Genomic DNA, 13,652 nt, shown 5'->3' with positions numbered 1-13,652 from the left:
CCAATGACACACATTGAGGTGCTACAAAGGAAAGCTTATCAAAGTCCTGAAAAAACCATGGAATGACCACAGTAATGTTCAACATTGACCAGCTACTCTGCTGTTGACAATCCATGTGCTTATTTGTGTTCTCTAATTAAACACAAAGTGGGCTCAGCGATACTGGGGAGACTAACAAAGAATTTGATTAATGGGGCTGAATCAATCATTTTACAAACTTGGCTGCCCCTGATTCAATGAGTAATGAATTTGGTTAGTAATAATATAAGGGGTATGTTTCATACCAGAAAGAAATATGTACATTTAGGTAATTAGATATGGGAATTCATATAGGAATACATTGCTCAGCGGGACTGCTCCATGTGAAATATTCTGGCATAATACTGAATCATGCAATTGCACAATTTTATCACTATTTCTCTGAGCAAAAATCAGCTATAATTACTAAACTGCATGCATGTGGACAACAGAGTAGTTTTTGCTAATAACCACATCTACTATGCAGTGATAAAATAGGAAAAATAAGCATCTGTTTAACAATGGCTGTGCTCATTTTCTGTACCTCTGACAGAGAGATTGCTTTTGACTGGAGGACTGTTATTATGGTCAATATTGAAATTACAGTTGTTTATGCACAGATTAAACTAACATTTATTTCATGCCGGCACAGTAACCAAAAAAAAAAAAATGTACCGTGTCTCCTCAACTTATCCATTAGACATGTTTCACACAGTTTTGTGAAACTTCTTTTAGATGCTGCAGACTCGTCCGTAATTTCATAATTAAATGCTGTGCCTCATTTAATCTCCGATTCCACCCTACCCACCCACCATCATAAACAGAGCTCCTTTGCTGAGAGCGTTTATTTATTCCCCCATTAAAAACATTAACACATGAATGCGTTTATATTCAAATCGCCCTCATTGGCATTCTGCAAACGGATGCTCAGCCACTCCAAAGACAGAACTCTCCTAAGAGCTAGCAAACAATCAATAGCCAGGATCTTCCACAGGGGTTAGAATCCTGCACTGGACTGTCTCTTGTCCTTCAGTATTAACTTTGACTAGCGTGTTTGAATCCAGGTTTAAAACTGACGGGCGGTAACACTCCAATGCTAACATACAGTGCAGAGCCATTCTGCAGCACATCACACTAGGCCTTACCAGGATTCCTTTTTCTTTGACAGACATTAAACATTGATTTCACACAACCGGTCGACAGAAAAACACTCCCATCCCGGTACACGAAGCATACAAGTCTCAAATGTAACACATCGTTTGACTGACCGAAGCAAACATGGGGTCCAGTTTTGATTTGAGATCTGCGGGTGTGAAAGTGGCTGCTTTTTGAATGACTTGCTCAGACTCTGGACACGTCTTGGTAAACAGATTTGCAAGGTGACATTTCATAAGCACACACTTGGGGCATGTTTTCTCATGTGGTGAGGAAGGCGTTTCTCATGATCTATGTGACTTAAGTACAGTCAGATTGGTCCTTGCATGCTCTTTTATTCCTGTTAGATCAATATGTGATTAAACATGAAATAAGGGTGGCTTAAATGACAGCTAAATAACATTCAAAATGAAAAAAAATCTGCTGATATTTTGGCATGATGCATAGACATTTGAGAGTCAATTAAATTAAGATGAAAGCAATGAATCCACATTCAAATGTAACAATGGACCAGGCTCATGTGTGAAACTGACTTTAGCTACAATAACCACCGATGTGGGGTAATCAGCAATCATGTTGAGAGTTAATCAGTCATACACTCCCACACCACTGGCCCTGAAAGTTAACTCTCCACTCAGTTCAGTAAAATGCTGATGGAAGTGTTTGAGGACAATGCAATTTGGTTAAAATCAAACAGATACTGAGTAGGTCATAACTTATGTTTGAGATATTACGCCATTTTGAATGTCCCGTTCTCACCTTGAATGCAGCCTTGTTACAAGAACTGAATCTTGGCTATCTGATCTGAGCTCTGTTATACTGATATAATTGCAGTTAAGCTTGAGAGTCGAAACTGTGAGCATTCCTTTTCGTAGCTTAACAAAACTTGTAGGCTTGTGAAACCTGCCATTCAATGCAATTCAGGTGAAAACTGCAGCTTGTACATGCTCAAAATGGTATTTATCACATGTTGTTAGAACTCAAAACACTACAGCATCTATGCTGTTTTTGAATGTACAGTTTTAAAGTTCCCACCCCGAGTTCCAACTGGCGAACTTGTGGCAAACTCATGGCAAACTCGTAATGTCATTAACAGGGCAAGTTCAGGGCTGACACTGTACTGCGTGTCCCAGCCTTTCATTTGTGTTATTAATTGCAGAGTGTCAAGGGGAAATATGGAGAGTGGTATTTCACTCAGTTTATCTCCAGACTTTTGTGAGTGAAGGGGGGCGCTGCATTATACCTCGCTGTGGGTGGTCTAGCACGGGGAAGAAAGAGACGGGGGCGATGCTGCCGTCTCTCAGAGACACGTCCTGTGTTCAAGGCCGGGCTCCCTCTCCGCCTCTTTAATCCCTCCTTTATTTCCAGTTGGAGGAATTAATCAGGGAATTAATCCATCCAAGGGTCAATAAACCAACTAGTGTCCGCGCGGCTCAAAGTGATTGTGCCCGTGGAACTTCAGATCTGCCATGAATACAAAACGCTCCTTCTTTGACTCCGGTCTTAGGGAACGTCTATACTCATGCATCACACTGTCGCAACCAGCTGCAAATTCTGTCAGGCAGTGTGTCAGACAGAAAGCAATCCTATTTATATCTGATTGCTTTACATGAAAAAAGTTCAGTGAATAGCTACATAAGATGGGTAAGTCTGTAATGAAATAAATGGCTGATATGTGATGCATTAGGTCAGAAGGTCTTGTTGCTTAGTTCGGAAAGACAGAGAATGGGGGTCTCACCACTGGGAGCAGGGAGTACCGAATGCAGAAGCCTGGTTCCGCTGGGAAGTATTCGTCCGATGTGAAGCGTATCCTAATCTGGCTCCCCTTGGACACCTGGGTTCCTGGCGCTGCCTGTGACCCGCACCACCGGCCTAGTATGGCGCCGTCAGAGGGCTCCTCGATCTCTACAAAGTCATACCTGCAATTGTCAAAGAGAAGGACTGTTAAAAACACACATGCAAACCAATCCATTGGGTTTGCAAAGCAAAAAGCAGTGTGGCGTAACGGCAAGGAGTAGGACTTGTAACCAAAAGGCTGCTGGTTTGATTCCTCCCTACAGTGCTGCCGTTGTATCCTTTGGCAAGGTACTTAACCCAGAATTGCCTCAGTAAATGTCTGACTGTACAAATGCATAAAATTGTAACCTACTGCATGTAAGTTGCTCTGGATAAGAGTGTTTGTTAAATGACAATATTGTAATGTAAAAAGCTACCTGGCTTTAACTTAACAGTGGGCTAATTCCATTCTGAAGGCAGTTCTGATTGGATGAATATCCTGTTGGAGGGGGCCACACACAAACGGTACAAACTCCTGTCGTTTCCCTGATAGCTGCGTTAATGTCCCACAGACACGCAACACGACTTTCAGTCTCGCAAATCAGCCATCCACAAACAACGGCTTGTTGTCATACGAGAGCAATTTAGCTAACCAATACAGTGCGGCGTGCCGTGCGATAGGGCGGTGTCCTGGGGCGCTTGGTGTGCTTTCTTTACTAAGCGTGTTTCCCCTCATCCGAATTCGACTCTTGGGGGGGCAGCGAGGTACCACTAAATGGTTTACAACTACCGCCCCAACACTCAGTCAGGCTCCGTGGAGGCCCACTGTAACTGGATTATTCACAGTTTGTATTAAATATAAAAGATGAACTGCACATTACAAGTGCACCGCACAAGCTAAAGTGGATCGGGGGAGAGCATTAAGAACGATCACCTTTGCTAGCTGGCAACGGCAAGAACGTGTGCATCACACCATTTAGGAAATAAGTCTTTCGGGTTACTTTGAAATATCAATGTTCCTTTCCATCAGCTTGCAATGTAATTGCGGTGATTAGTGTTGAGTGTCTAACTCTCTACATGGCAACGCTTACAGAGTAGGCCAGTCTCCTTGGAAGAAAAAAAAAAGACAGTTGACGATGTCCCTTGAAAACAAAATCCCCAGAGACATTTGTAGAAAATGTGTTGCCAAGGCAACGGTCTCGTGATCAAAGCATCTTAAATGAGATTACATAGTTTTCAGTTTGGACAGCACTGAGACATACTGAGGATAAATTGTCAGAACAGTGCAATAGTGCAGAGAAGGGTAGCATTACTATTATTGCAGTTCATACAAAAGTGATAGTCCATTTGCTTTGTATTCACCAGTACTGTAACATAATGTGAACTACTGTGGTCAGAGCCACACCTCTGGCTGTATACTACAAGATGTACATGTTAAATGCAAATATACTGGCTAGTGCCTCCTGGAAAGTTCTAGACTTGTTTCTGTCAGCTGTGTGACAAATGGCTAAACGCTCAAATTGATGCCAAATTGATTTGTATTGTTTATCTGGCCTTGGATTTACAACCTTAGCTGAAATTGCTGAATTGAAAGTGCAGTGATAGAGAGGGTTTTTCTTGGGCCATTTCACCCAGAACTTTATGTGACAATTTAACAAATAGGCTATATCTTTCCCCAATATCAAACACATGGCTTTCTTAGAAACAATGTACTCTGTGAATTTCAGCGGCACTGTCCTGGATGAATGTAAATCCAATCAAAATTCATTCAAGTAAACGGCACGTGATTCTCTTCTCATTTGGTCAAAAATTTGATTTTTACAAAGCATGGTGACTGCATCCTCTCTCAGGGAAGCAGATGCTGTCTGCATTTGGCTCCTCCTTTACCGGTTTATTTTAATCATTTGACGTTAAAGAGGAAATAAAGTCATTTTCTTTCCTTTCCTTTTACTTTCATGTTCCTTTCCATGTTCCCCTTCTTTGATACTCTGGCCTGAATAGAATGTCTTCAAACCTCCACTGGCACAACTACACTGTATAAACTGTGGACTGGTGCCATATTATTTTGCCTGCATGACCCAATAACTCAGGAGTGTTCTGTAAACGATGGCTTCTGAGTCTTTTTGCCAAGACGGGGGCTATTTTTTGGCCTGCTGCTTAAATGCACTCTTACTCTTTATTTGGGAGTGCCAATGCAGATATTTAACTTCGGAAGGCTGTTTTCATTTTGTGAAGTCCGATGTTTTCACTTCAGACCAGTTTCTGTATAAATAGTGGTGGAATGAACAGGCATTAAACGGATTTGCCGTGATGTTTAATAAATGGATGTGGACAAACTCCTTTGCGCATTTGAATTTCACATGGGTCAGCACCAACCAAGAAAATGGAACCTTCATAACACTTGTACTGTTTGGACGAAGGAAGAAAGTATATATACCTAATAGGGTCCTCTAGTGCCATACTGGTGTTAATATTGTTCTTTGACCCCCTCCCAATGTACGTTTTTTCATAAGTTCCTGGAATGACCTGATATTACATTCACATTGTACCATACTTTCTCCACAAGAAAAGAGATGATTTATGCAGAATTTTTTTAATCAGTTCTAAGAAAGCCATGCAGCTGAATGTTTAGGCTGCTCTTTTTGTGAGTCAAACCTCAGACGTGGCCTTAATGTCAGCAGCAGATGGTACATAAATAATGCAGGGCAAAATTATTTTCTCCTGCTAAATTATTTCACATTTTTACATGTTCTGCTCCTTTTGTTTGCCATCTCTCCATTTACTCTTGAGTGGATGTACCTGCCAACATGCATTCGCGCTCTGACTTTGGATAGGAGCTCAGTGTGAAGAGCATATCTCTTCAGGCAAAAAGTGATATAATGCAGTATATTGCGGTGATATCGTTACAACAATCACGCTATACATATTCAGAGAGTACCTAGGGGGTTGTTTGTTTTCTATATTAATGATTGTAGACTAGTTCTGTGTGATGGTAATCATCTTTTTTCTAGGCCTGTATTAAGAAGTGAATACACATGGAACAAAGGAAAGCAACTCAAGGTTAAGTCCTGTGGAATTTGCTAGAAATGTGTTTTTTTTTTTCAAGACAAGCAGAACAGTATATAAACAGCTAACTGTAACAAGAGTGTTCCGAGTTCCATCTTCCAAGAGATAGCTGAAGGCTTCTGAAGAGCCACACTGTTGTGTGGTTTTATTTGTTTTGTGCGGGGCCATCAGTGTTTATTAGATGTCAGCAGATGGCAGTATCCTATTTATTGACTTGTTTTACTGTAATGAAGCAGTGGGACAAACACCTTGCGATGGATTGCCCTGTGAGCGTTTTCACATCGCATATTTCCACCCACGTTCTCATGAGAATATCGGCGCGCCGAGGGGACCGGAGAACGCCGTGTCGTGGGAGGGGGCATCGCCAACAGATTGCTGACGCGCCACGGGGATAAAAGACTGTGTGTGTATGTGTGTGTGTGTGTGTGTGTGTGCGCATCCATGGGGATTTGCATGTGTGCCTGAGTGTGGTTATCTGTGTGTGAATGCTCGCACAGATGTTTGTCTGTGTGTGCATGTGTGACCATGTGCTTAAGTGGATTTGTTTATATTTGTGTGTGCATGTGTATGTATTTTTTGTGTGTATGTGTATTTTGTATATGTGTGTATGTGTATGTGTGTGTATGTTTGTGGGTGTGTGTGTAGCATAGTGGTTAAGGAGCAGGACTCGTAACCGAAAGGACTCGTAACCGAAAGGTTGCTGGTTCGATCCCTGCTGGGACACTGCTGCTGTACCCTTGGGCAAGGTACTTAACCCACAGTTGCCTCAGTAACTATCCAGCTGTATAAATGGATATCATTGTAAAGAACTGTAACCTATGTAAGTCGCTTTGTATAAAAGCGTCTGCCAAATGAATAAATGTAAATGTAAATGTGTATGTGTGTCTGTGTGTGTGTGCGTGTGTGTGTGCTCACGCACATGCGTGTCTGTGTAAAGCATGTGTGTGTGCATGTGTATCTATGTATGTCCACGTAGGTGGGCTCATGTGTGTTATGCACGTGTGTAATCACTTGTGTGCAAAGGTACCTTAGGGCTCTGGACAGCGTGGGAAAAAGCAGTAGCAGAGGGTGTTTATACACAGTGCAATGAGGCTGTACGTTACTTAAGCTGGCTCTGTATTGTTTCCTGTGTGCTCTCCTGTGGCTCTGTGACTCCAGTTCACAGACAACCTGTGCAGTCTTGAACATGGAGGTGCCTGCCAAAACGGGTGTCGATCATCACTCCACCTGATTGCATGTATTGACTTTCCCTGGCGAGGGAGACGGCACAGAGAGCTCATTCACCGCGGCTGTCACGGAGCACACGCTTAAATTACAGGCAGGACATTAGGGAGAGGGCCGGTGTCCACAGCAGCCATATTGTGATACATTGAGCGGCCAATCGGGGGAGCTCCCTGGGAATATCTGGCCTCGGCGCTGACGTCTCTGTTGTGCTTACAGAGGTCACTCTCCCCCGCGGATGCATACGCTCGGCTGCGCGGGCGCCGGCGAATTAAATATGATGGACGACACGTTCGAGAGCGACGCTGATATACACCTCTGCAGATTTGTCTAAAAAATGACAGTGACGGAGACCGATGTTTCGCGCCTGCCCAGGCCATATTTATAAAATGAGCTCAGAGCGAAGGCTAGCACCGAAGGGCTGCCGGTGTCAAGCAGAAACAAACAGCCAGGCCTGAGTCGGCTGTATCTGCTGCAGCCATTTCCCCATGCCAGTCACCTGAGAGCAAATCAGTCCTGTGCAGGTTTATCTCTATTTATTCTGCTCTTAAATGGCAAAAGCAATGTAGAAAATGGCATACAATTCAGCTGCAACCCTTCAAAAAGGCCCAAAACAACAGAAGGCATCTTTCCACCAAATGTCAATGCGCGCACACACACACACACACACACACACACACACACACACACATACACACACACACAGAGTCCACTCTACTTGCACTTACTTGCATATACCGTCTTCTGGGTCCTCCAGCCCAAATCTTTCGTCAAAGGTTAACTGTATCCGCGCGTTCTCGTTGGCAGCCACCAGCCTCCAGACGAGCACCATGTTGCGGGGGTAGGTGCGGGGAAAGTTGGGGCTGTGGACTGTTCCATCTCCTGCCACTGTGAGGACCTTCTCATGCTGGGAGTCCTGAACCCCTTGAGACAGAGAGGAAACGGAACATATTCTCAGTGGTTAAACACGGGCAGAGCAGTGGCCAAGTCTGTTCCCTCCAGCTTTAAGGGTTCCTTTTGTCTACTGTGTTTGCTATAGCAATACATAACAAGCCATCGTAGGTTAAGGGTGGTATGACATTTTTGTCATTGCTAAACTTAGTCATTTGGTTACATTTATTTATTTATTTATTTATTACACAGCAGACATCCACTTTCTGTGGAGGGATGTATCCTCAAGGATAAAAAAGGCAGCAGACTGAAGCTGACATTTTTTTAAGGCAAATTTTCCTTTATTGAGGCCATGCGTCAGAAAGAAATACGGCACACGGCATGGAAGAGCACAGAAATACATCTATGTACTGTTAATGTTATTTTCTGAGGCAGTGAGTAAAAAGGCTGCATTCTGATTGAATACTCTGTGTTTGAGCATTACGGGACATGACACATAGGCATGGCAATGCATAATGTGTGAGAACGGACAAAATCTGGACTGTATACAAGACAGAGAAAAAAATGTGAAGGGCAGTCAGCTAGGTGAGGGAAAACACTGTATTTGGAAGTGCATATCTCCCTTCTGGCAGATACAACATCAGTGAGTCAACAAAAAGGAGACTTTGCCACATACATGGACTGGCTTAGCTACTATATCTGACAGACAATTGTAACATGATATTTAAGAGTGATGAATCCTACCAACAGTGAATAAACAAAAGCAGAGGCCTCACATAAGCACACATTCAATCTCTTTGGACTGTTCCATCTTTGGTCTCCTGTCTGAAGAAGCTTCCCTCTGAATCAACCCAATTACACAATGCAGTAACCGCTAATCACATATAAGTAATCACACACCGAAATCTCCACAAATGTTTAGTCTAACATTTAGCAGTTTGGAGAGCAAGTGACAATGCTGCTTGTTGTTGCTTTCACAGGCATTGAATTACAGTGAAAAACGGGCCATGACTTCCTGGTATTTTCCAAAATACCGTGCACTGACAGCGCCAGAGAAAATAGCAGTATTCTGCTTAGGGGGTTCTTATGTATACATACATAAAGCATTTACAGCCGCATCAGCAACGATTCATTAGCAATTGCCAGCGCACTTAACAGCCGTTAAAGTAATTCTAAAATATTTATAGCCACTTATTACCACTGGAATGAACGTCCATAGGACATAAAGTACATCAAACAACACATCAGGCTCAGCCAATATCAATCGCTATAAATGATTTCTGAATTTAGTTCTGCAGTCACATGATTGCTATCTGTCATGACTTGATTACCACCAATTTAGGAGAGTGATTAATTGTTAAAGAAGTGTCGGTCCGCGACACGAGCCGGCACATAGCCACTGGCTAATAAGATGCACACGGACATAGGGTTCCTTCCTTTCCCCATCCCGAACACATTGTCCCGAATGCTCTTTTTTTCACTGCCACCGCGTTCGGCTCGACAAGATGTAGAGCGCCGGCCACATCAGGTCCCTGTCTTTCCCCGGGCTTGACTTTCTAATTGCTATCCCCTTAAAAAAATAAAGCCTGCCTTTAGACAGCCTGTCCGCACGGGCAAACTGATTGCTACCATCAGCCGTGATGCATCGGCGAGTCGTCGGGGCCCTCTCAAATCAGGGCGCATAAGAGGCCGTAAAAAAAAAGAGGAGCAGAGCACCTGCTCTTAACGAGCTCCCTGCCGCGCGGCCCACCCTGGGAATTCACGGCCGGGCTTTAAATCACACGCGCCCCCCCCCCTCGCCCCACTCTCCATCAGCCTCTGTCACCTTGAGGAGGAAATACTGCCAATAAGCAGCCGCTTGCCGTGCACCACAATTAGGCAATGCACAACAATCCACCTGATCCCCCACCCCCCCCCCCCCCCCCCCCCGCACCCCCTATCTCTCATCTCTCCCTCACTCGCCCCGCAGCAACGATTCAGATCCTCGGCTTTGCGCCGTAAACGTTATTAAATGCCTTCATGTGGCATCTGTGAAAAGCTATGAAATCCACTCGTATAAATGTTCGGGGCGTTTCATTTTTTAAACACGGGACCACTGACCAGAGGAGTACCCGGATGTTCAATCATTCCCTCAGAAGCAGGTACACATAAATAAAATAAAAAAAACATACCGGTAGTGTTTTCTGATTGGTCCCATTTATTAGACTCTAAGTTGGCACCGTGCGCTTGCTAGCAGGTAGTAGATTTAGCAGATGTGTAAACATATTTCAGGTGCAGCAGTATATCATAATGATTTCGGTGGGAGTGTAATTGCTTTCAGCTACTTATTAAACCAAGGACAATCATTCACATCCTGGGACAGTTAGTACAGAGACTTTATTCCAACATCGAGCTTTTGAGAATGGCAGGGGCATTACCTCTGTATAAGAGCAAACTGCCACCAGTAGAAAATTAAACAGAGGTCTGCGTCCTAACATTCAGTAGGTTTCAACAAGGGCAATGAGTTACTGCATCTCGTTTCCACTAGATGCAAACAATATATTCTCGTTGACATAAAAGCATGTCTCTACCTGCTTCATTGAATAAAAGGATCCCTTAATGTATCAAAAATGAACAGAGACATCTTTCCTGGAGCCTTCAGCAATGGCCGAAGCAGTGCTTTGATGGAAGACATACGTTTTTCTTCTAACAAGATGTGTGGTAGGTTGTAATTTGAAAGCTAAAATGCAAAGAAAAGGCACATCTTACCTTTAAGTAACCACATTTTGTACTGAATAGGAATTTTGGCAGCGAGCACTAACTACGTCTAGCAGAGAAAAGACACAATGTCTGGATAAGTAAGCTCTAGCAAGATGATTCTTGCTCTCCGGAGATTGCAAACGGACAATGCGTGCAATATTAATCCAAATACCAGGCCCTCAAGGCAGCAACTGATTGCCATATACTACAAACACACCCTCTTCTGAAGACAGAACAATGTGTGTGCTAAGTGAATTATATAAACAGGCGATTCTTCTCCTGCTCCAGCCGAGATGCCTTTGATGTCATTTCATTTTAAGGAAAAAAACGGAGAGAAAAGCTTTATGGTTCTTTTAATCTCACTGAGCGTGCAGCAGCGGCGGGTTTGATTGACAGCTCTTGCTGCTTTGTTTTTGACAGTATTCCCTGGCCGGGCTCCAAATGTCTGAGAGAGAGCGCCGGCTTTCGGGTTCCTCTTTGCCACGGGGGGCGCGGGGGTTTCTGGTGACCACGGCGTGCTTTTTAATCGCCGTCCCATTCCCAATCTAGGAGCGCCGGTGGCTGGTGAGGAGCGTAATGATTAATGCAGAGGTCCGTTGTTTTTGGGCGCGCGGGTAAGAGGACCCGGGCAACACACTCCAGCACACATGGTTTCAATGCAGCAGGAGCATACAGAGGCAACTAAACAGGGGTGCAGACTGTGAGGTTGTGGGAGGTGGGGATTGGGGGGGGGGTGGGGGCAGTTATGTGATGAATGGAACGCCGGTCCATTGAGAGCACGATTAAAATCATGAGCTGGAGGAAAAAGCCGCTCCATGGGTGAGGCGGAGGGCGCGGAGAGAGGGATTCAGACAGACGGCAGAGGCTTCATGCGGAGGAGGGTTCTGCAGGCACAGAGATCAAAGCAGACTCTTACACTGTTGCAAATGATTTTACCGTTTAATGGGCCAGAGAAACTCTTTTTCTTTCTACTAACTACACACTACACTCTTCCAGGTGCCTGTTTTTCTTTCATTTATTTTTGGGGGGTGGTTGGGGGCTGGGATCCCCCTCAGAGTAGAGTGTATTCCATATACTGTACATTCGGGAACATTCTGTGAAACAAAATACATAGGGACATGCAACCAAAAAGCAAAATTCCGACACTCTCAAAAGGTATGTTTTGTCTGACTTTTCAAAAACTTAACCAGAAATGATGTATCAAATGCCAGGGCTCCTCCCCCCTGTTAGCCTATGTTTGGGTAAAGGGTGACCTCACTTTCCTGGTTAGAAAAAAAGACACTTCATGCTAACAATGGGGTCCCCTGGGTTAATTGCCTCAAACATGACTTTTCCTTGACCTAATTTTAGGAGAAAAGTGAGGATGATTAGGGCAGGAAGTGAGTTAAAGTAAATAGGCCCACACAGTGAATCCATTGTGTTTTGTTCACACATTACTCAGTAAAGTATTTCAGAGAAGCAACCAATGTCAAATATTAACCTTTCTGTCGCTAAGACAGGCATATGGGTAACACATAAGCTGCAGGAAGGGACCAAGCTTTTACAATTCTGTAATATTCCTGTGTTTGTTTTGCCTGTGGTTAAGGCAGGATTTTACTCTGGATTTATTTATCCTTAACTTTGACTCACTATATCAAAGTGTACTTACTCGAGCGCGTACACTAGAATGAAAGTGGTACTTTTTTTTTTACAAACTCAGTTTGATCAGCAAAACAAATTCAATACAGTGTGTTTGCACTGATGCTTGAATTTATTTTTAAGTCAAGGTTAAGGACAGATATTAACTGTATGTGGCTGTTTGCCTCAGGGCTGCAGCAAATTAGAACCTATTTATTTATCATGTAGAGACCCATTCACTTCTAATGATGGCTTTGAATTTGGTTCAGTCCTAAGGAGTTATTGTGGTTTAAAAAAACATGGTTTGCGCCATTATTAAGGTGCTGTTGATGACTAGTTAAGCATAAAACATGCTACATGCTTTCTGCAACTAGCCATCCCTCTAAAAAATGCCAATGTCCAATGCAACAGATATAGCTGGGGACTTTACCTTGTGTGTTTGTCCAAAACAAAGTCATGAGGCCGTATTAGTCAGGTTAAAAAATCTCTGACCCAGTTTTGAGGTCCAGTACAGTCATTCTCACATCTGCTGCTTATTACGGTTTTGCGGTGGTTACTACAGGTGCAGTAAATTACAGGCCTGGTTTCAAATATTTATTGCCTTTAGGTTTACAGTCGGTCAGCAAAGTTGCTGAACACCGAATGTGAATTTCTCATGCCATTTAAAAAGAATCTGGCTTTATGAGAGCATTGCTTCCTGCACTAACTTAATCTGCCGGACAGATGATTCTCTTTAAGTCGGACAAAGTTTGACACAATGATAAAGGAGATTGCATTATCTCAGCCGTTTAATGCATTTGATCTCGCCAAGAGCAGGACTTATTCATTCAGGTTTTGACCAGACCGCAGTTCTGCTTTTTTTTAATCCTTCTGTCCATGGTCCACATGTCCCCTGTATCTTTTTTTTTTTCCATGATGATGGCACTACACAACTGTGGCCAACCCCAGCAACGATCCCACCAGTCACAGACTCCACACTGAGCCACCGATGCACACCAAAGGAGATCAGCATCATCATTCCTTAGACCATTTAGAAATAAATGCCGCAGCTGATGTCTATATGCACCTTCCCATCTAAAGTGGGCATCAGTTGCAGCCATTCAGTTTGACAATCTGAGGAATGACGCTGTTAAGGATTATGGACTCCCTTGATACATAAACGACTCTGG

General features: G+C 43.5%; 1 protein-coding gene across 1 annotated transcript in view; it reads right to left on the bottom strand.

The window, feature by feature from the left end:
- The window catches only part of pdgfc (platelet derived growth factor c), a 53,200-nt gene that overhangs the window by 16,265 nt on the left and 23,283 nt on the right, over positions 1 to 13,652 (bottom strand). Inside the window, exons 2-3 of the mRNA XM_036551944.1 lie at positions 7,965 to 8,160; positions 2,912 to 3,092 (exon numbers count right to left, since the gene is read on the bottom strand). Of these exons, the coding sequence (XP_036407837.1) occupies positions 2,912 to 3,092; positions 7,965 to 8,160 (377 nt within the window). The remainder of the gene's footprint in view (positions 1 to 2,911; positions 3,093 to 7,964; positions 8,161 to 13,652) is intronic.

This window comes from Megalops cyprinoides, chromosome 18 (genome assembly GCF_013368585.1).
Source record: "Megalops cyprinoides isolate fMegCyp1 chromosome 18, fMegCyp1.pri, whole genome shotgun sequence".
Taxonomy (NCBI): Eukaryota; Metazoa; Chordata; class Actinopteri; order Elopiformes; family Megalopidae; genus Megalops; species Megalops cyprinoides.
Note: the sequence above shows the minus strand (reverse complement) of the source record. Positions and strands in the feature narration are given on the sequence as shown.